Source organism: Rana temporaria, chromosome 9 (assembly GCF_905171775.1).
Source record: "Rana temporaria chromosome 9, aRanTem1.1, whole genome shotgun sequence".
Lineage (NCBI taxonomy): Eukaryota > Metazoa > Chordata > Amphibia > Anura > Ranidae > Rana > Rana temporaria.
Window position 1 is genome coordinate 39,060,610 of NC_053497.1, and position 22,796 is coordinate 39,083,405.

The following is a 22,796-nucleotide window of genomic DNA, read 5'->3' on the forward strand; positions in this document are numbered from 1 at the left end:
CCACACTTTGTTTTTATTTTTGCGTGTGTTTCCATCTTAATATTCACACCAGACCTGAAGGATGTTGTATGAATAAGGGAGAACCCATCCTGTATGTTTCTGTGTGTATGATTCCCCCATTTACATCTAGACCAGACCCTCATCTAAGATGAGCATCTGGTCTAGATGAATGAAATCCCTATCAGCTTTGTTTACAAACTTCACAGGCAGGGTCAGGATATCCCTGGACATGTTATTTAAATTGGAGTTTCCATCCCAAATTTATTTTTTTCATTATTGTGCTCATTAGACCTAAACAAATAAAAATAAATGTTTTACTCACCTGGAAATGCCTGTTGCTATGCGGTCCCACGAAATCTGCCTTCGGAATCACCTAGGATTCTAACATCATCTCCCTCGGCTCCTCAGCACGCTAATTCTCCTGGAAAATGTGTGTCATCATTTCCCAGGATGCAGTGTGCTCCCCCATTATAACTCCCCATCCAAGACTTCCAGGAAGTAAGTGCTTGTGGGCTTTACAATGCCCACAAGCAAAATGACAATGGTGTGGACATAGTTTTATAAACTATCTTTTTTGAATAACTATGCGGAGCGGCAGAGGATTGTAAAATAGTAAGTGACCGGATTTATATAATAAAAACACATGATGAAAGGACATACATTTAAAAAATGCTAATTGTGGTTGGAACCCCGCTTTTTACTTGTTTAATGTTTTAATTTAAGTATTACTAAAATCACTGCTCTTAGCCATGTTATTCTGGAATCATGATGAAAAGAACTGAAATCCAATGAAATAAAGGGGAAGGCAGCATAAGCATTTTGTGGACATTAAGTATTTTTGGGGGGTATTTAGTGTTTTACACATGTTTTAGGGTCTGTTTGTTTAAGCAGCCCCCTTTTCATTTTGTTTTATTGTTTCATACAATTCATCCTTGTTTGTTTTTTATTCATTTGTTTGCACTAAGTTTATTCAGTTTATGTTGCCACACTTTTTACTTAATTATATGATATTGGCAACCGCTGTTTGCACATTAGGTTTTTGTGCACTCTTTTATTATATAACAGTATATTGTTAACAAATGTATGCCTAGCAGTAGGGATCTGTGGAGATGGTGTTAGAAAATAAATAGTTTTCTACTAATAGATTCAATAATTCCATGTAAAAGTGGGTTTGGAGTCATCACAGTGCTAAGTCAGCATTATATCCACCTGCCTTTACTCTTCATAAATCTGTCCCTGAGACACCGAGCTTCCTCCTGGATCCTTTCCTCCACACTCCTCTTCCCCATCCCAAAATTTCTCATCGTTGTCAGGGAAAATCGACGCATTGTCTTCCATCTTTCCCCATTGCTCATGATGACCCCTAAAAAAAGTGAAACATTTTATACATATTGCTCTTACAGACCCCTTAAAACTTAAATATTTTAAAGAAAGACCTATTGATTCCTTCTGTATTGCATGAATCTCACCAGGGACAATATCAGCATGGAGCATGTGTCATGTCTTTCCATGGGGTTCTTCCTACAATATGAAAATATACTGATAATGTAAAGTGTTAGTTCACCTAAAAAAAGAAAAATGAAAAAATGAACACCCTCCCAGATCCTCCATAGGTTATAAGCTGTCATTGCCCACACAGTCAGTGTAGAGGCCTGGAATTTGAAATCCCTGCTCTGCTCCCTCATCTATCTGCAGGGCTTCTGGGATGGATCAGAATGATTCTCTCTGCCAGTGTTGACCAATCAGAATCGCTCGGATTGGTCCCGGAAGCCCTGCAGAAAGAAAGAGTGGAGAAGAGTGGAAAATGTGCATGTTTTATCTCTATCAAATCACAATTTCATTCTGTAGTTATTCTGCAAAAACATTTTGGTTGATCAAAATTAATCAATTGAGGTCACTTTGGACCTGAGGAATCGGGGACTCCTGTTAAAACGCGTTGACCTTGAAATCAACAGGCTTCTATGCTTGTCACATGACAATTGTCTGATGTAATGACCTCTACAATGATAAGTGCTGTATATTAGTTTTAAATGATCACCACATTGGTAATGCTTTTAATAGGATGGAATAAAAATTGGTTACATTTTTAATTCTGTGGTTCACCTTTATTGAGGGACAAATTAGAGGCCCATTATTATATGATTGGTTGCCATATATCCTTAAAGAGATTGTAAAGGTTTTTTTTTTTTTTTTCTAAATAGGTTCCTTTAAGCTAGTGCATTGTTGGTTCACTAACCTTTTCATTCGAATTCCCTTCTAAATGTTTTTTTTCTTTGTCTGAATTTCTCACTTCCTGTTCCTCCTCAGTAAGCTGTTCTGGTTGACTAACTCCCAGCCAGAATGGCTCGGATGATGGGGGCAAGCTTACTGAGGAGAAACAGGAAGTGAACAATTCAGACAAAAAAAAAAAACACTTAGAAGGGAAATCGAAGGAAAAGGTAAGTGAACCAACAATGCACTAGCTTAAAGGAACCTATTTAGAAAGAAAAAATGTTTTGCCCCAAATGGATTAGTTTTAATTGTTGCAATCTTTCCCAGCTATACATTTTTTTCTGGGGCTGTATTATACCTCTCCCAATGGTATACCCCAGATACTTGGCATTCTCTAGCCCAATGGTACAATTTTTAGATTGGCTGTAAATCTGGCTTTCCAGATAGACTCTAACATTACCTGAACCTGTGGTAAATGAATCCCATTCCTCACTATTATGATCACATCATCTAGGTATGCAGCAGTATAGGCTAAATGTGGCCGAAGGGTCTTATCCATCACCCATTGAAATGTGGCATTCTGCAACCCAAAAGGCATCCTCCAATACTGGAACGATCCCTCTGGAGTTACAAAGGAGTTTATTCCAAGAGAAGAATCTGCCAATACCCTTTGGTCAAGTCCAATGTCATCATATACCGGGCTGTACCTGGGCAATCAATCAGTTTGTCTATGTGTGACATGGGATAGGTGTATAACTTAGTGATCTTATTCAAGTGGCGAAAGTCATTACAAAATCACCAACTTTCTCCTGGTTTGTTCACTAACACAATAGGACTGGACCAATCACTATTTGACTCCTCTATAACCCCCAGTTCAAGCATTTTTTTTTACTTCTTGGCAAATTGCCTCTCACCTGGCTTCTGTAATTACATAGAGTTTCAACTTGACCCCTTCTCCTGGTGGGGTAATAATTTCATATTTAATCGCAGACACCGCAGATGGCAAATCTGAAAATGTTTCTTTACTGCAGAGCACAAATTCTCTAGCTTCCTGTTGCTGAGCTTTTGACAATCTCCACTATCCCAACTTCAGGGATTATCAAGTTAGGTGAAGCAGTAGAAGTAGGGTATTCTCCGAGACCAAGGATCCCCTATCCTTCAAATTTACATGATATATATGCTCAGGTTTCCGTCTTCCTGGTTGGCTAATTTTGTAATTCACATCATCTATTTTTTCCATGCTTCATAGGGGCCCTGCCATTTGGCAAGGAATTTACTGGGGACCAACACCCTATTACCCAGTGAAAAGAACAGACCTGGGCCCCACAATTGTAAATCCTCTGATAAGCCAACTGGGCTTGAGCCAAATGTTCCTTTACATTAGGCATCACTTGCGCAATTCTGTCTTGCAGTTGTGCTACATGTTAAATCACACTTGTATGTGGGGAACTCTCACTCTCCCGTGTTTCTCTGGCAATATCCAATAACCTCCGTGGGTGCCTCCCATACAGTAGTTAAAAAAAAGACAACCCTGTGAAAGATTGGGGAACCTCTCTGATAGCAATTATTTACGTCTTTATCGACTACCTTCCTCATTATATGTTTTAATATTTTGTTAAATCTTTCAACGAACTTGTCTGAGGGTAAGTACGTAACTGTGTCTCCTTCAGAAGTTTGTAAAGCTCTTTAGTTACTTTGAACATAAACAGGGTGCCCTGGTCGGTTAGTACTTTCTTAGAAATGCCCACATGGCTGAAAACCTGAAATACTGTAGCTTGTTGGCAAGGAATAGCTTCTGGATAATGGGTGGCATAGTCCATTATGACCAAGATTTGTTGATGCCCTCTAGCAGACATCAGAAAGGGGCCAACCAAATCCATGGTGATCCTTTAAAAAGGGACCTCAATGATGGGCAGGAGAACCAAGGACTATGGAAATGTGGCATTGGTGCAGAAATCTGACACGCCGGACAGGAAGAACTGTACATTTACACTTCCTTAGTGATCCCAGTCCAATAGAACCTCTATGATTCTTTCTCTGGTCTTTTCCCCAAAGAATGTGCCCATTGACCAATTCTAAGACCAGCTTGCTGTAAGATTTGGGCACCACCAGTTGTTCAATGGTTTCCTCTACCCTTTGTGACACCCGGTATAGGAGTTCCCTCCCTTTCCATGATAAATGTCTAGTCTGGATCTAATCACAAGATTCTGCCTAAGCCCTAAAGAAGGGGGAGGTCACATCTCAACAAACAAATTTTCTATATACTGCATTCCTAATCGCTTGATTGTGATATTGTTTGTAATAGGCACTCACTCACAAAAACAAAACAAGAATATTTGGTTCCTCATGTGTGATTTAATGTAAATGTTTAGGTTTGAATAGAGTTTGCATTTTATGCCGCGTACACACGATAGGATTTTCCGTCGGAAAAACCTTGGATGATTTTTCCAACGGAATTCTACTCAAGCTTGTCTTGCATACACACGTCAAATTGTTTCTGAGCATGCGTCGGAATTTTGCGCGTCGGAATTGCTACAGAGAATCAGATTTTCCAATAGGAATTTTTTCCGTCTAAAAATTTGAGAACCAGCTCTCAATCTTTTGTTGGCGGAAATTCCGACAGCAAAAGTCCGATGGACCATACACACTGTCGGAATTTCCATTCAAAAGCTCACATCTGACATTTGCTGTCGGAATTTCCGATTGTGTGTACGGGGCATAAAAGCTTTAATCTTATCTTTGCAATACAATTATTAGTTTTATTGATTGTCTTTAGATTAATTTTAAATGTTTGCAGCTGGTTTATGTGGCACAAGTGTACAGCATCAATATCGCACATATAAACAAGTTAATATCTAATGAAAATAAATTACACTAATTCAGGATCATTATTTTGTTTTTAGGATCTTACCAAAGTCCTTAAAGAATAATTCTGTTAGATCCATATCCCCTCTGTCACTGAACACATCACTGCGATCAACCAGAGCCTCCTTCACAGCATCATAACCAATCAGCATGACCGCTCGATTGGTGGCCAGGTAGACTGTATACACAGGTCCGTACTTTTCACCGAGCTGTTGATAGAGATTTGTGTTTTCAGAGTTGTACAGGTTCAAGAACAGCTGGGACTGTGTGGATATTTCCCGATCTATCTAACCACTGCCTTGATGTCTTAGGCTGACCATAGGCAAGAAGATATTTCACTATGGGCATGGTGACATATCTGCCTGTCATATATGGCATATCTCAATCCTTTTCTCCTATGAAGCCTACTCTATGATTTGGTGATAATCGTATGTGCTCCATTTCCTTTACTGTTTAGAAAGTGTATACAGCAATGTGCTTTCCAGAGAAGATCTTTTAACCTGAGGCGTGTCAGACTGTTCCTGCGCATTACTGTCCTCTAAAGTCTACAACCAGCCTTCAAAAGTATAGTGACAAGGGAAGAAGAATTTTTTTTTTTTTTTAATCAAAAGCCTTCCCATAAGATAATACACTATATTGTCAAAAGTATTTTGACAATATAATGACACCTGCCTTTAAATGCACATGAACTATAATGGCATCCCAGTCTTAGTCCGTAGGGTTCAATATTGAGTTGGCCCACCCTTTGCAGCTATAACAGCTTCAACCCTTCTGGGAAGGCTTTCCACAAGATTTAGGAGTGTGTCTATGGGAATGTCTGACCATTCTTCCAGAAGCACATTTGTAAGGTCAGGCACTGATGTTGGACAAGAAGGACTGGCTTGTAGTCTCTGCTTTATTTAATTAAAGTGCACGTGCATGTAAAGGCAGGTGTCCCAATACTTTATTTAATTAAAGTGCACATAGAGGCAGGTGTCCCAATACTTTTGACAATATCGTGTATATGCATTTAGCATATTCTCTATAACAGTGCTTCCTGGACTGTAGAGCAGGCACTTTTATATATCATGCATTTATTTCCAGATGACCCCTTTTGACCAAAACCCAGGGAAATATACTATTAGCTGGATTCAAAAAGACGCGCCTAACGTTAGGCAGGCGTAGCGTATCTCATATACGCTATGCCGCCGTAAGTTAGAGAGGCAAGTGCTGTATCCACAAAGCACTTGCATCCTAAGTTACGGCGGCGTAGCGTAAATGTGCCGGCGTAAGCGCGCCTAATTCAAATTGTGAAGAGGTGGGTGTGTTTTATGTAAATAAAGCATGACCCCACGTAAATGATGTTTTTTTAGAACGGCGCATGCGCCGTCCGTGGACGTATCCCAGTGCGCATGCTCCAAATTACGCCACAAAGACTCATTGGTTTCGACGTGAACGTAAATTACGCCCAGCCCCATTCACGGACATCTTACGCAAACAACGTAAAAATAAAAAAATTTGACGCGGGAACGACGTCCATACTTAACATTGGCTGGGCCAGCTTTTTGGTGGACTAACTTTACGCCTGAAAACGCCTTACGTAAACGGCGTATCTTTACTGCGACGGGCAAGCGTACGTTCGTGAATAGGCGTATCTCGCTGATTTACGCATTCTAGGCATAAATCAGCAGCCGGCCTAAATAGACAGCTAAGATACGACGGCGCCCACCTTCGTATCTTAGCTAGATTTAAGTGTATCTCAATTTGAGAATACACTTAAATTTACGACGGCGCAGATTCAGAGTTACGACAGCGTATATACTGATACGCTGGCGTAAACCTTTCTGAATCTGGCTATATGCATACTAAATTGAGACCAAAATTGTATGGCTCACCCCCTGCCCCCTCTCCTTTTCTTTCCATTTGTCCTTGTTGAACACTTATTGTTTGTAACGCTGTCAGCGTTGATGCGGTGTGTACGAGCGCAGCTGTGCCTCTCCCTGGCAGCTGCGCTCTATTCAGTGAGATGTCCGCGTCACTTCCGGTGCGCGGACATCTGCGGTTCACGCTGGAACGCGGAAGTGCGTTCCAGCGTACGGCGCCCGGCTCCTCTCATGAGCCCGGGCTATTTAAACCCCCAGGTTCGGCGGCAGGGTGTTCAGATATTGCAGTTGGACGCCTGCCGCCACCTGTGTATTGGGACCCCTCTGCAGCCTCTCCTTCTTGGACAAATCTGCCAGCAGCCCTGACGCCAATCCAGCCTCCCTGAATCAGCTTCACAGCACCTCTTCCCTGTACCCTGCTATCTGGATGTCAGCAACCTTACTGTTGGAAACCTCCACTTGAAGCTACTATCTAACCGCAAGTACTCTAAGGCCCCATACTCACGACCAAACATGTTTGCTGAAACTGGCCCGCGGACCAGTTTCAGCATACATGTTTGGTCGTGTGTAGTTACGAGCGTACAGAATTTCACCGTACATTTGCCCGCCGGGCCGTTTTTCAGCAGACATTTATTTCCAAACTTGTTTTAAAACCGTCCGCTCAAATCCTGTCCGAACGTACATGTTTGGTGGTGAGTACACAAAACCAACGTACAAAAACCCCGCGCATGCTCAGACTAAATGAGGCCACGGGAGCGCTCGTTCAGGTAAAACTCACGTTTCTTTGGGATATGGCACATTCGTCAATAGAAAGATTAATTCTAGCAATAGAACACTGAAGCAAAACACACAATAACCAATGCTTGATGCCGTCGTTTTCTTCATTCTTCTCTTGCTATAACTAATCAGTTATTTAGCTCATGTTATTTCAACTGAGTTGTTCCATACTGAAAAGTGACATTTGTTAGCTGTGATGTAGTAAGATTTTTGCAAACTTTTATTGGCCCGACGTATCATATTTTTAGTGGTCCTCCACATTTCAAATTTTTTGCTTTTAATGTTTAATGGTTATCTTTCCCACTTTCTTTAGGTGTTTATAGTTATGTCACCATTTAGAATATTTTAATAGGAAATAGTTTTGATTTAGCTTTTGTTTGTATATTTAACATGATTTTGTTGAAGGTTGTTTAAATTGTCTACCATGTTGGCACACCAAATGACCCCCCCCCCCCCCCCACATGAGTTAGTGAATATTTTAGATTAATCATTTTATTTGTTTGTAATGTTTGATGCCTAAAATAATACCCACAGTATTACAAACAATAGGCACGTTTTTCAAATCAACAAAAAGGCTTTTATTTGAGCAAATTATAAAAAGGATCAAAAACAGAATGGCAGCACTTGAACAGCTAGCAACATACATGCAAACTTGCATTTCAAACATGGTGAAGGATAAACTAGCCAACCTCAGGAAGCACACAAAATAAAATCTGAAGCAGCAGCACATAACCAAAGGAACCCAAGCTGTGGTAGTCCAAACAAGATGCCATTTGTGGGGGATCAAATGGAAGGCAGGGCATCAACGTCTCCTCTTCCTTGCAACCTTCCTTCCAGGCTGCCTTCCAGCGGGTCTTCCCTGGGCCCTTGCAGGTGGGGATGATGTGGCAGCAGGAGAATGGTGTTCAGCAAGCCGGGCCGGGTCACATAGCCCAGTGTCTGGGGTCAGCAGCTCCCTCTGCATCCACCAAAGGGCCTGGTTGATCACGCCCTTTGCCAGTTGCCTCTGCTCCTCCGTGCCTTGATTCAGGTCATGTGCCACGGAGGCACTGTAGGCCTCAGTGGGGTTGAGGGGGGCCCTCATGATGGCACTCGCCTCCCTAATCATTTGGAGGCTGGCTTCCTCCACTGCCCCCAATTTCTTCTTACGGCCTGGTGGCCTAATATAAAGGGGAGGAGCCTGGCTGGTGGTGCTTGTCCTGGGGAGCTGCTGAACGCCACTGGGCCCGGCCTCCTCCTGGCTGCCACTGACCCCTTCGGCCTGGCTGTCAGTGAGGAGAGGATCTGCCACCTCCTGGCTGGTCTCTTCTTCCTGTGTAAAAAAAAGGGACATGTTGTAATATATTTAGGAATATACTCACTCACATTTTCATGCTTGAATCTTATTTTTTGCCTTGAATTTAAACTTGAAAACAGACTCACCCTCTGACCCCTGCAGTTGTCATCCCTGACACCTATTTGTTTGCCCACGATTTTAGATTTTTACTTCCCAGCTTGTATTTTATTAACCAATATCAAGTCAAGAATCAAACAATAATTAATATTATTACATAAATAGTTATGAAACTACTATACCTCATCATCGTAGAGGCGCAGATCTGCCTCTCTGTCAGCCAGGCCCTCTTCATCCGACTCTGCAGGGCTGTGGTGATCTTGGGAAGTCCCGCTGGGAGGTAGCGTGGAGGAAAGGTTGGGATTCAGACTCGACATTGATGGCCTGCCTTCCAGTTGATCCCGCAAAAATGACATCTGGTTGTAATACCACAGCTTGGGTTCCTTTGGTGGTCTTGCTGCTGCTCCAGATCTTAGCTGTTTTTGGTGAGCTTTGTACGCTCTCCTATATGTGCCCCTGAGGTTGGCAAGTTTATCCTTCACCATGTTGGCACTGCATTCTGGCACCCATGTCCTCATGTATGCTGCTAGCTGTTCAAGTGCTGCCGCTCGTACGTCCTTATTGTGGTAATGGTCCTGCTTTGAATCCCACAGGATGGGCATTTCCCGAAATTTATCCAGCAAATGCTGGATAATGTCTTGGCTCTGCAGGAGATCCATTGTGAATTTATGTTTTTTTTTTTTTTTATTCTAGATTGAAAAAATGAAAAGAAACCAAAAACACAATTAAAAAAAGCCTCAGCATTTACATTGATAGAATATGTTGTTAAAAAAGTAGTACCTATATAGAAATACAAACACAGTGTCTCTTGTTTAGAAAATGCTGGCCAGCTCTGCCCCATTGGTTGGTTTTAGCTAACATTTTTTTTTAACATGCCGCCCCTTTGGTTACATTGCAGGAAATAATATAAATCTACAACCATACACAATTATTACAAATGACAGCATTCATCAAGGCACTATTGCATGTGTAGATATCCTGCCCCTCAGCATTGATTACATGAAAGAAACTTCCTAATGACCTCTGTCCAACCAACACAGAACAATACTTGGCCTGATCTGAATACACCCTACATAATTACTAATGAGTCACAGCATTTTTGATCTCTCTATTTTGTGATGTCTACAAAAGCATTTGGGTACGAAAATCACATTCTGGTATCCAAGAGACATAATAGCTTAATAAAACTGTGCAACCAACAGACCAAACCCCCATCCCATTGCTCTACATTTTAGAGCCCGCTGCTGATCCCATGTTTAAATTTCTTACCTGCCTCTCTCACAATCCTCGTTTCTTCCGCTCGCTGAATTAACACGTAACCTACGTAATCACGTCAAGCGCCTTTTATCCACTCCGCGTATGTATGAAACGCCGCCCTCGTCACCTTTGCCATGCCCCTAATCAATTGAAAAAGTAAATATGGCGTTAACTGTGTAGGTTCTGGAATCGCGCGAATATTCTCCGCGTAACCTACGTCAATACGTTGTTGGCATTCGCGACACTCCGCATATGCAATAATCCCCGCCCTCATCTCCGCCCCTGACGGGACATTTCCTCGTTTCCACGCCCCTAATCTCTGTGGGAAGGAAAGATGGCGATGTCACACGAGCGGGCACGGAGCTCTCATGGCGCAAGTGAAGGGACAGAGGCTGGACCGTCCCGATCCAGGCCTAAAAGATATAAAGCCACTAATATGGCGTTCGAAGAAATGGTGGAGTTGGTTTACATCATGAGGAGGAAGGATTAAACACCGAACCGTAGGAAGTCACACATAATGGACAAGGTGGCAAGGAGAATGAGGAGAATGTTTGGTGTCACCAGGTCAAAGGAGCAACTACGGAAGCGTTGGTCCGATTTAAAATTGAGGGAGCCACATCACATGAAGAAGATCCTCAAAATTCTGCGTAAAAGTAAGTCCATATTATTTAAGGGGGGGGGGAATGTCTGCAATAATGTGTTGACATGTATTTTTTCACATCTGCCTCCTTGGCCTGCTTTTACTTTTGAACACGTGTAGATACTGTATTGTGTTTATGTCAAATAACAACCTTAAACAAATTTGGTGAAATAGTAAACACGCGTAATATGACATTGTTTCGCAAAAATGTGACGTTACTCCAGGAACAACACACCTGGACATGGCTGACTGGCCCCAAACTTGGTTTTCCAACATTGTTGACTAGCAAAATCACAGAAATTAAATTGAGTGAATGTGACAGGCAAACAAGATTCATTCTCCAAAATGCAAATAAAGCTGATGTTTTAACATCTTGAAATGCAAAGCACCTGTGTCTCAAAAATCTAAGTATATTTATTTGGAGGGTCGACGAGAATTAATGTTTTGGGGGGACATCCATTTGTGTCACTTCTTTGCAAAAAAGGGGCAGGATCAGAGCTTGGCCTAGAACTACGCCAAAAATGGAGGATTGCTGAAAGAATAAACAACCAAAAATCATCATAAATGTATCGTCTATGCAATGTGTGCGATTTATGATATCCAATATCAGTGTGCTGATGAGTATACCTTTTGTTTTTTATTATTTCTTATAGGGGAAAGAAGACGCCAGCAATTGGAGGAGGCAGAGAGGGCCAGACACCCGGAAAATCAAACACCTCCACATGTTGAGCAGGAGGAGGCTGGGGAAGGAAGAGAGGAGGATGTGGAAGGAGAAGAGGATGTGGAAGGAGAAGAGGATGTGGAAGGAGAAGAGGATGTGGAAGGAGAAGAGGATGTGGAAGGAGAAGAGGAAGGAAGAAAGGAGGAAGGAAGAGAGGAGGAAGAAGTTATTTTGGACTTAGAATTTATATCAGATGAAGGGCAAGTGGCGGAAGAACAATTTGGCGAATTGCAAGAAGGTGGATTGATGGATGAAGGAGGAGTCGAAGATGATGGGGAGGTGGTGGAAGAAGGAGGAGTGATAGAAGATGATGGGGAGGTGGTGGAAGAAGGAGGAGTGATAGAAGATGAAGAAATTGGGGATGTGGAAATTATCAGGCCATCAGGTCAGTGTCACCCCTATATTAATAGGGCCAAACATATGCAGATAGGCTGGAAATTATTTACATATTTTGAATGCCAATTTGTTTCTTTTTAGGGGATCAAGATGGAGTAGCACATTTTTCACGTGCAAGTGCTTCTATCATTATACAGCAACTAATGGAGTGCAGCACGGAAATGGACATTATGCAGGAAAGGATGCTAGTCATGGAGCAGAATGTGCGAAATGTCATTTCAGAGTGTAGCACGGAAATGGAGAACATGCGACAAAGGATGCTAGTCATCAACCAAAATTACAAAAATATCATGGACATGATGGGCCGTGTCAAAGACTGAACCACAGAAGCCCATCCCCCGCCCATCCCCCGCCCACAAAACCCTTTTTAATTTTTGTACTTTATAATACGCCAAAATTTCTAAATGCACACACAGTGTGCCAATATGTGCTATCTGCCATCACAGACTATCTATTGTCTGTGCTTTGTGGGTACAAACCCCTCCTCGATCCTCAAGTAGTTGAGAGGAAGGGTTTGCTCCCAGAAAACACAGACATTGATCACCCATGATGTCAGATAGCACATGTGGCCATTTGTCTGTTTAACCAATGACATTTGGCGAGTTTGCACTGAATGTGTGCATTTAGAAATTTTGGCGTGTTCCAGTGTGAAAGCACACCATCCATATGACTGACTGCTGTTCTTTTTTTAAATTTTTGTTTGGTGTTGATCTTTTTTGGTTTGTAAATGTTTCCAGTTTCAGATCACAAAACGAACAATAAATCTCACCTAAAGAAAGAAGTTAACTAATTTTTGTAAAAAACAAAAAATTTTTTGTGTTGTGTTAAAATCTTGTTAAAAAAATTAGACACAAACAAATGACAAGCCCAAAAATTCTTGCGTATAGTTTCAGTGAAATTATTGTTACATTGTGTTTCGATCATTATTATTGATAATCACTGTCAATAAAGACAAAAAAAAAAATAATTAAAAGCCAATATTTTGTCTCAAGAATTTGCAGGAAATGTTTTCTGCCTAAAAATACACATTTCTTGTTAAAAAATGACTAAAATATAAAAAAAAAATGAGACATCAAAAGCAGAAAAAAGAGTGGCTTCTTATTTCTAGACTGAATACCCAGTTAGTAGATGAGTGAATAATGTGCAAATGTGGTTAGTTAATACATCTGAGTAAGTAAATCTGGCACTAGAAGTGCACTATTTTTGGAGATAACCTGGAAGACAGAAAAATAGAGAAAAAGCAGTAATGACAAACAACTGTATAAAGTCCAATGGTCTAATTATTTATTAGTTGTGAGAATATTCCTTTCTTTTGGGGGCCGAATTAGAAAGAAATATGATCTGGCATAGCAATGGCCCCCCGACCCATGAAGTACTCAACATATTTGTCGCGTACCTCACGAGCAGATTGGGGGGCCAAGCCAGCGCGACCAGTGTCCAGGCCAGGAATGTTCTCTGAGGGTAGTCCTGCCTCAGAGCCCATGGGGGCTAGGTACGTCTGGGAGTGCCTGCGTAGAAAATTGTGCAAAATGCAGCAGGCAAATATAACGGTGTTCAATTTATATTCCGCCAAATGTATCGATGTCAGGAACAGGCGGAACCGGTTGCTGAGGATCCCAAAGGCATTCTCGACTACCCTCCGAGCCCTGGACAACCGAAAATTGAACACACTCCTCTCTGAGGTGAGGGTCCTCTGGGGAAAAGGCCGCATTAGGTGAGGTCCAAGGCCGAAAGCCTCGTCCGCTAGGAACACAAACGGAAGTCCTTCCACATTATCTTCATCTGGTGGCAATGCCAGACCACCAGTTTGGAGACGATCATAGAAATCAGTCCGTGCGAACACTCCCCCATCTGACATCCGGCCGTTCTTCCCCACGTCCACATAGAGAAACTCATACTGTGCCGACACCACCGCCATCAACACAATACTATGATAACCCTTGTAATTATAATAGTAGGACCCCGAGTGGGGTGGGGGCACAATGCGGACGTGTTTCCCATCTATTGCTCCACCGCAGTTAGGAAAATCCCACCGCTCGGCAAATTGGGAAGCCACAGACTGCCATTCCTGTGGTGTGGAGGGTAGCTGTGGGGACAAACAAAAAAAGAGATTTAGTACTTTGGCACATAAACATTGCAAACATAATCCTACAAGCATCCTTGTGCAACTTTACATTTTTAAAATAGCATTTGCAAATTATGAAGGGAGAATTTCGGGGCACAAATATATAGGGCCACTTAATTAATAAGAGACTCCACAGCCCTCTGATGGGGACAAAAACACTTTGAAGGGGGGGTGGGGGGTGTTTAAACTGTTTTTAGAAAAAAAAAAAAAAAAAAAAATGGCAAGGTGGGGGTTGGCCCGAAGATAGCATGCTGGACAGGTTAATATTGGGTAAGATCCAAATATGCAGGTAGGCCAAAATAAAAAGAACATGTAAAAGCTGATATCAACATGCATAGGGAGAAAAGGGAACGTTAGTTAAACACACAGCATATCTGGGAAATAAAATAAAAAGTTAGTTGGCCACATTATTAAAGACACATTGTGAGGTTAAAATGAGGAAACTTACCTTCATATACTCCTCGTGCATAACTTTAATGATGGCAGCACACGTGTCCGGTATGATGACCCCAAGCGCCTGCGGAGAGATGCCTGTCGAGAACTTGAGGTCCTGCAGGCTCCTCCCAGTCGCCAGGTACCGCAACGTGGCAATAAGCCTCTGCTCGGCCGTGATGGCTTGGCGCATCACAGTGTCCTGCCTCGTGATATAGGGGGACAGAAGATCCAGCAGACTGTTGAATACGGGGTCCGTCATGCGGAGAAAATTCCTATAGTCATTAGGATTATTCTCCTGGATTTCCCTAAGCAGAGGCATATGTGAGAACTGGTCACGCTGGCGCAACCAATTCTTGGTCCAGAAACGCCTCCGCCCCCTGTTTCTGGCCAAAGTACTGGAATAATGAACATATCCAGCAGCCATCCCATAAACAGCACCAACTCGCGAAAATTGACGCTGCTGCTCCATCATGGCTTCAAACCGGCCGGCTGGTCAGTCAAGAACACACTCCAACAGAAAGCACAATCAAATCCAGCGGTACCTGCAAAGAACGCACGACACACAGATACGAACGCACAGTACGAATCTGCTAAGCAGAACGAACTGCACGCCTGTACCCGAATGCCAACTACGTACCCACAAGCACACGCACTGAACGAGAAAATACTACCTGCTAAAGCCTGGAGACCGAGAAGCGCGAATCAGCTCTAACCAAACCTTCACTAACACGAGCAAAGCCGTAACTAGCAAAAGCGGAACAGAGGGCGTCGCCATTGACTTTGGCCTTTCCCTTTATAGTGACGTCAAACGTGGATTACGTGCACGCGTTCAGGTCCGCAGGGAAATATCGTCCGCTGGTGTGTACAAGCCAGCGGGCCAAATGAAAAAACAGCCTTGTACGCCGGAAACAGCCCGTCGGACATTTCGAACGGACATGTTTGCTCGTGAGTACTCGGCCTTAATGACAATTAGCTGTTATTACAGTGTATATCTTCTCTACTGTTAAAGGGACAGTGTTCTTATGCTCTATATCTGTTATATTACTGGATCTATCATCTCAGCTCAAGTTTATTTCCTGCACTCACCTCAGTAAGACCACTGAATCATTAATAGAGTCATTTGCATTCAGCCACAGTCAACCTGTCTGTTTAATACTGAACTGCCAGTAACTATATCAAGGACTGTTTCATAGTCTGCTGTCTAAATCTAGTTTATGAAGTAATAAACTACCATAATTATAGTTCTGTTTCTCACTGGAGGTTGTGATGAGTAAACCCCAAACTCTTATTGTTTATTGAGAGTGAACCGGTGGTTGAACCCTGAGAAGCCTTCGCTGTTGAGATCCAAAACCATATTTACTAAACCCAGAATATTCTCGCAGGGTCATAACATAATATCTGAACCCAAAAAGAAATAATGGATCCAGCGGATCTCGCAAATCATGTGGTTGCACTTTCCCAAAGAGTGGATAATCTTACAGCCAATATGAATGAGTTACGTATGGAGAATGATGCTTTACGTAATCAAAATTTTGTACAAGCCAGAGATAGACCAGAACCAAAGGTCTGTGCTCCCGAACCTTTCTCTGGTGAAAGAAAAAATTACAGACAATTTATTAGTTCATGCCGCTTGATGTTTGAACTGCGTCCACGTACCTATTACTCTGATAGGATTAAAATCCTCACGTTAATAACTTATCTCAGGGGTGAACCCAGAGTATGGGCCGATACCTATGTGGAGGAACATGGAGATCTCTTAGGAGCTTTTGACACTTTTCTTGATGAGATGTCTTTGTTATATGAAGACCTCAACAAACAGCTAACAGCTGAAAATTCAATCAGGAATCTTAAACAGGGGAAGAGGCCTGTGGAAGACTTAATTTCTGAATTTAAATGCTGGAGCAGAGAGACTCAATGGTCCGATATTGCTCTTAGAAATCAGTTCCGATTGGGTCTGTCGGAGGCCATGAAGGATGAGCTGGCTCGTGTGGAACACGCACCTCTCAGTGACAATAGATCGGCGTTTGCGAGAGAGAAAAGCTGAACGTGCCACCATCTACCCAGTCATTTCCTATAGGAGGTCTAAATCACCTCCCAAAGATTCCCCAATGGAGCTCGGAGTTATTAAAGGACCTTTGACTTCAGCAGAGAAACAACGCCGCAGAGCCAACAATCTCTGTCTTTACTGCTCAGCTCCAGACCATATCGTTTCCACCTGTCCTCTTCTTAAGAGAAATACTGAAGGTAATTTTTCCCACATTGGTAAATTAAATTCAGTTGGAACCACATCTAATCATTATGTCTTTATTCCTCTTACCCTGCAGTGGGATCAAGAAGAGATTATTCTTGAAGCAATGGTCGACAGCGGAGCCTGCGGCAACTTCATAGATTCAACTGTTGTAAAATTTAATAAAATTCCTTGTGTGTTCAAGCATACTCCCGTGTCACTCACTTTTATTGATGGTTCTAGTTCTTCTTCCGGTCCAGTTTCGACTCAAACAACCCCTCTTGGGGTTACTTGTGCGAGTGGTCATACGGAGACCTTAATTTTTGATATTATTTCATCCCCTGTATTTCCTATAGTTCTAGGTCTTCCATGGTTACTTCTTCATCAACCTACTTTCCTATGGTCCACAAACTCTCTTTCCCTACAGTCTACCTACTGTAAAGAATTCTGTTACCCTTCCTGCATGATCTCTTTTTCAGAAGGGCACCCGACTAATCTGCCAGATTATTTAAATGAATTTGCTGATGTCTTCAGCAAGACCAATGCAGACATACTTCCTCCACATAGGAGTTATGACTGTCCTATAGACCTGATTCCTGACAAGCCTATACCTACTGCCCGGATTTACCCCTTATCAAAACCAGAGCTGGTACATTTGAAAGAATACCTGGATGAGAATCTCAAGAAAGGATTTATTAGGCCCTCCACTTCTTCAGCAAGTGCGGCATTGTTCTTTATTAAGAAAAAAGATGGATCACTTCGGCCAGTAATTGACTATCGCTCTCTCAATAATATCACTATCAAGAATAGGTATCCGTTACCACTTATTCCAGAACTCATTGAACGTCTCCAAACCTCCAAAATCTACACAAAACTAGATCTCAGGGGGGCTTACAACTTGATAAGAATCCGGTCGGGGGATGAATGGAAGACTGCCTTCAAGACGCGATATGGTCTTTTCGAGAGTGTGGTTATGCCCTTCGGGTTATGTAATGCCCCAGCAACCTTTCAGAGATTCATTAATGATATTTTCCACGATCTGCTAGACATTTGTGTTGTAGTTTACCTAGATGACATTTTAATTTATTCAGACACTCCGGAAGAACACAAGAGACACGTGCGTTGGGTTCTGGCTAGACTCAGAACACACTCCTTATATGCTAAACTAGAGAAGTGTGTTTTCAGTCAGACTAGTATCTCCTTTCTCGGCTACCAGATCACCCCTAACGGAATCCAAATGGATCGTTCCAAAGTGGATTGCATCTTGTCCTGGCCGATTCCCCAAACGAGGAAGGCTCTCCAGCGATTCCTTGGATTTTCGAATTACTATAGAAAATTCATCAAGAACTTTTCAACGATTGTAAAGCCATTAACTAGTTTAACTAGTTCAAAAACACCTTTCTCTTGGACCAAGGAAGCACAGAGATCCTTTGATACACTCAAAGTCAGTTATACCTCCGCTCCCATTCTTCAGTTGCCTAACCCATTATACCATTTCACACTGGAAGTCGATGCCTCACATTTTGCCTTGGGTGCGGTACTCTCTCAACAATCAACATTATCAGAACCATTGCATCCAGTTGCCTTCTATTCCAGAACACTATCACCGGCGGAAAAGAACTATCCTATTGGGGAAAAGGAACTCTTGGCAATAAAAGATGCCTTGGCCAACTGGAGACATCTACTGGAGGGTTCTTCACACCCTATTACCATCCTCACGGACCATCGCAATTTACAACATCTAAAAGCATGTAAAACTCTATCTGCTCGTCAAGTTAGATGGAGCCTATTTTTTGATAGATTCGACTTCAACATTTCCTACCTCCCAGGAACACAAAATATTAAAGCCGACTCCTTGTCACGCATGCACGAAGATCAGTCAAGGGAGATTCCCCCTCTCTCCATTCTTTCATCTAACCGATTCATTGGTACAACTACGTCCTTTAAAGAGTTACTTATCCAAACCCTTTCCCAAGAGGGTTCTCAATTGCCTGAGGGACTACTAAAACAATCTAATGGAATATTTACCTTCAATGATAAAATTTACATTCCACCGAAGTTGCAACTCATACTGCTCAAACAACTCCATGATTCTCCTCTCGCAGGTCATCCGGGAATCAGTAAGACCATACATCTCGTTAAGAGAGACTATTGGTGGCCTCATTTGACAAAGACAGTTCAGGACTATGTCGGTTCCTGTCATACTTGTGCCACTAACAAACATTCACGGAAGCCTCCTTATGGACTGCTAAGCTCTATCCCAGTACCTAATAGACCCTGGGATGTCATTTCCATGGACTTCATAGTTGATCTCCCTAGGTCTCACGGCGCTAATACCATCATGGTCTTAGTCGACGTTCTAACGAAGATGGCTCACTTCGTTCCTTTAAAGAAGTTACCAACTTCTCAAGAGACAGCAGAAGCTTTTATCTCTAATGTCCTTAAATTGCATGGTTTGCCTACCCAGATCATTTCAGATCGTGGTTCACAGTTTATCTCGAGATTCTGGAAAGCTCTTTGTCAAAACTTACAAATAGATCACCGCATGTCTACCGCTTACCACCCGCAAACAAATGGGCAAACAGAACGTGTCAATCAGACACTCGAACAGTATTTACGTTGTTATTGCACACATCTCCAAGATGACTGGTTTCATCTACTTCCTCACGCTGAATTTGCTTACAACAACGCCACCAGCTCTTCCTCTCAGTTCTCACCGTTCTACGCCAACTATGGATTTCATCCCAAGAGTATGCCTTCTATTTTACACCCAAATAAGGTTCCCGCTCTCGATCGATATCTGTCAACCATAAAGGAAACTCTGAGCATGCTCCGCTCTAACCTTGAGGCTGCGCAGCAAAGGCAAAAGAGATATTATGATTCGCATAGAACAGTACCTCCCTCATACAATGTTGGCGATTTAGTCTGGCTATCCACTCGGAATTTACGTCTTAAAATTCCTTCTAAGAAACTTGGCCGTCAATTCACTGGTCCTTTCCCAATCTCTCAAATCATAAACGCTAACGCTGTCAAACTACTACTACCTCCAAATTGGAAGATTCATCCATCATTCCACGTCTCACTTATCAAACCATATAAACCTAATCCATTTCCTAACAGAGATCCTCAACCCCCTCCTCCAGTTGAAGTCTTAGGTGAGACCGAATATCAAGTAGAGAAGATTCTCGATTCTAGGAAAAGAGGTTCTTCCCTCCAATATTTGATACGTTGGAAAGGCTATTCTTCCATTGATGACTCCTGGGAATGTTCTTCAGACATCCACGCTACTCGACTCATTAAACAATTCCATCGCAGGTATCCTGATAGACCATCTCTTATTAGGAGCACCAGAGGTGCTCCCTTGAGGAGGGGAGTATGTAACGCTGTCAGCGTTGATGCGGTGTGTACGAGCGCAGCTGTGCCTCTCCCTGGCAGCTGCGCTCTATTCAGTGAGATGTCCGCGTCACTTCCGGTGCGCGGACATCTGCGGTTCACGCTGGAACGCGGAAGTGCGTTCCAGCGTACGGCGCCCGGCTCCTCTCATGAGCCCGGGCTATTTAAACCCCCAGGTTCGGCGGCAGGGTGTTCAGATATTGCAGTTGGACGCCTGCCGCCACCTGTGTATTGGGACCCCTCTGCAGCCTCTCCTTCTTGGACAAATCTGCCAGCAGCCCTGACGCCAATCCAGCCTCCCTGAATCAGCTTCACAGCACCTCTTCCCTGTACCCTGCTATCTGGATGTCAGCAACCTTACTGTTGGAAACCTCCACTTGAAGCTACTATCTAACCGCAAGTACTCTAAATGACAATTAGCTGTTATTACAGTGTATATCTTCTCTACTGTTAAAGGGACAGTGTTCTTATGCTCTATATCTGTTATATTACTGGATCTATCATCTCAGCTCAAGTTTATTTCCTGCACTCACCTCAGTAAGACCACTGAATCATTAATAGAGTCATTTGCATTCAGCCACAGTCAACCTGTCTGTTTAATACTGAACTGCCAGTAACTATATCAAGAACTGTTTCATAGTCTGCTGTCTAAATCTAGTTTATGAAGTAATAAACTACCATAATTATAGTTCTGTTTCTCACTGGAGGTTGTGATGAGTAAACCCCAAACTCTTATTGTTTATTGAGAGTGAACCGGTGGTTGAACCCTGAGAAGCCTTCGCTGTTGAGATCCAAAACCATATTTACTAAACCCAGAATATTCTCGCAGGGTCATAACATAGTTATAGGTATGGCGTCCTCATTGACCATACATAAACCTATTGAAGCAGGTTAACACCCAGTTAATTTTTCAAGACTATGTGTTGTCTTCCTAATGGGGTTATAAAGGTTCATGTTTTGAACGCGCAGGCTTCTCGACCGGGCTTTTCGGCTGTTCTTGGCTCATTCATTGGATGATTGATAGCAGCGCAGCCATTGGCTCCCACTGCTGCCAATCAAATCAATGACGCAGCATGCCAGGGGCGGGGCCGAGTGATACAGTCGGTCCGCTATAGCTGCCGACTGTATCACTGTATCACGGGAGCGCACCCTCAAGCTAACCCCCTTGGATATCCTGTCCCCCGGACTTCCTGACTCCAGCTTCTGTCGAACCTCCTCCCCCTACACTTATCTGCCCAATCCACTGCAGCCTCTAGTTGCATAGCAACCAGGTTAACCCTTACTCGCCTGGCTCCCCTGTGCCCCTGTTCATGCAGCCCTGCGCTTATTTTTTTTGTTTTTGTTTTATTTTTGCAACGGGCTGTGCTTTGTTGAAGAATTTTCAGCATAATTATTCTTACCTTCACCAGAGACTGTGGCAATTCAGTGGTACTAATCTGCAGAATATTCCCCAGAAATGGCAGAGGGGTCGGTCCGGGTGGCAAGTCTTTCTTCTTAACATTCATCCACCATTTAATGAGGTAAATCAGAAGAGTGACCGCAGAAGCGAGGAGAAGTGTTGCTGCGACGTTCACCGCCATCCTGACAATAACTACTATGTACTGTCTACGAACCACAAACTGCTATATTTATTATTTGTGAGGTTGGGTATGTTGGAGTTTGGTCAAATTACAGGCATATTGCATAACAGATTATAACTATGTTAATGATTAATTATCCTGCAGGTTTTTAAATACCAAAAAAATGCAATATCTGTGAAATAAACTTTTCATATTGATAGTCATGTTGTCATTCGGGAGGAGCCCAGCATAACGAGATGGTGTATTAAACAACTAATTTGTCTCTGTCATAACTATTGTGTATCTGGAACATTTTTGTTGTACTTCACTCAAAGTCTTCTCAAGAGGTAATTGACTAAAGCTATATACTATTAACCACTTAAAGTGGATGTAAACACAATTCATGAAATTTGAGCTGGGCACATAAATCTGCAGTATTTTGTTATCTCTCTTCAAAGAGCTAAGTCCCGTAGCTCTCTCCTGACTCTGTTATCAGCCTGATAACTCCGGACAAATTCTCGGTCTCAGACACAGATAAAAGCAGCCTGACATTTCTGTCAGGGGAGGTTGCTATACATAGATTAGCAGGGAGCTGGCCCTGTTACAAAACACCTCTGAGCCTCTGCCTATTATGAGAGGGGTGTGTGCCTTTCCTCCAATCAGCAATTTTAGCTATCTTGGATGTATGCCCAGACATCACACTCTGTGTTAAACAGGAAGAGAACATTTCTTAAAACGATCTGAACTTTATAAACAGTATATAAATGTGAAGACAGCAGATATACATGTAAAACTTATGTAGGGAGATTTGGTTCATCCCTGTGTATCATCTGAGGCTGTTCACTTCACTGGGTGTATACATGCACTTTAAGGACCGATCCTCTTTCTGAGATTTGGTGTTAAAAACATTTTTTTTTGCTAGAAAATTACTTAGA

General features: G+C 42.5%; 1 protein-coding gene across 1 annotated transcript in view; it reads right to left on the minus strand.

The window, feature by feature from the left end:
* LOC120913361 (cytochrome P450 2H2-like) overlaps positions 1-22,040 on the minus strand; it is a 39,041-nt gene extending 17,001 nt beyond the window's left edge. The window contains exons 1-3 of the mRNA XM_040323241.1: positions 21,703-22,040; positions 5,123-5,285; positions 1,214-1,363 (exon numbers count right to left, since the gene is read on the minus strand). Of these exons, the coding sequence (XP_040179175.1) occupies positions 1,214-1,363; positions 5,123-5,285; positions 21,703-21,882 (493 nt within the window). The 5' untranslated portion in view covers positions 21,883-22,040. The remainder of the gene's footprint in view (positions 1-1,213; positions 1,364-5,122; positions 5,286-21,702) is intronic.
* Between the last annotated feature and the right edge of the window lie 756 nt (positions 22,041-22,796).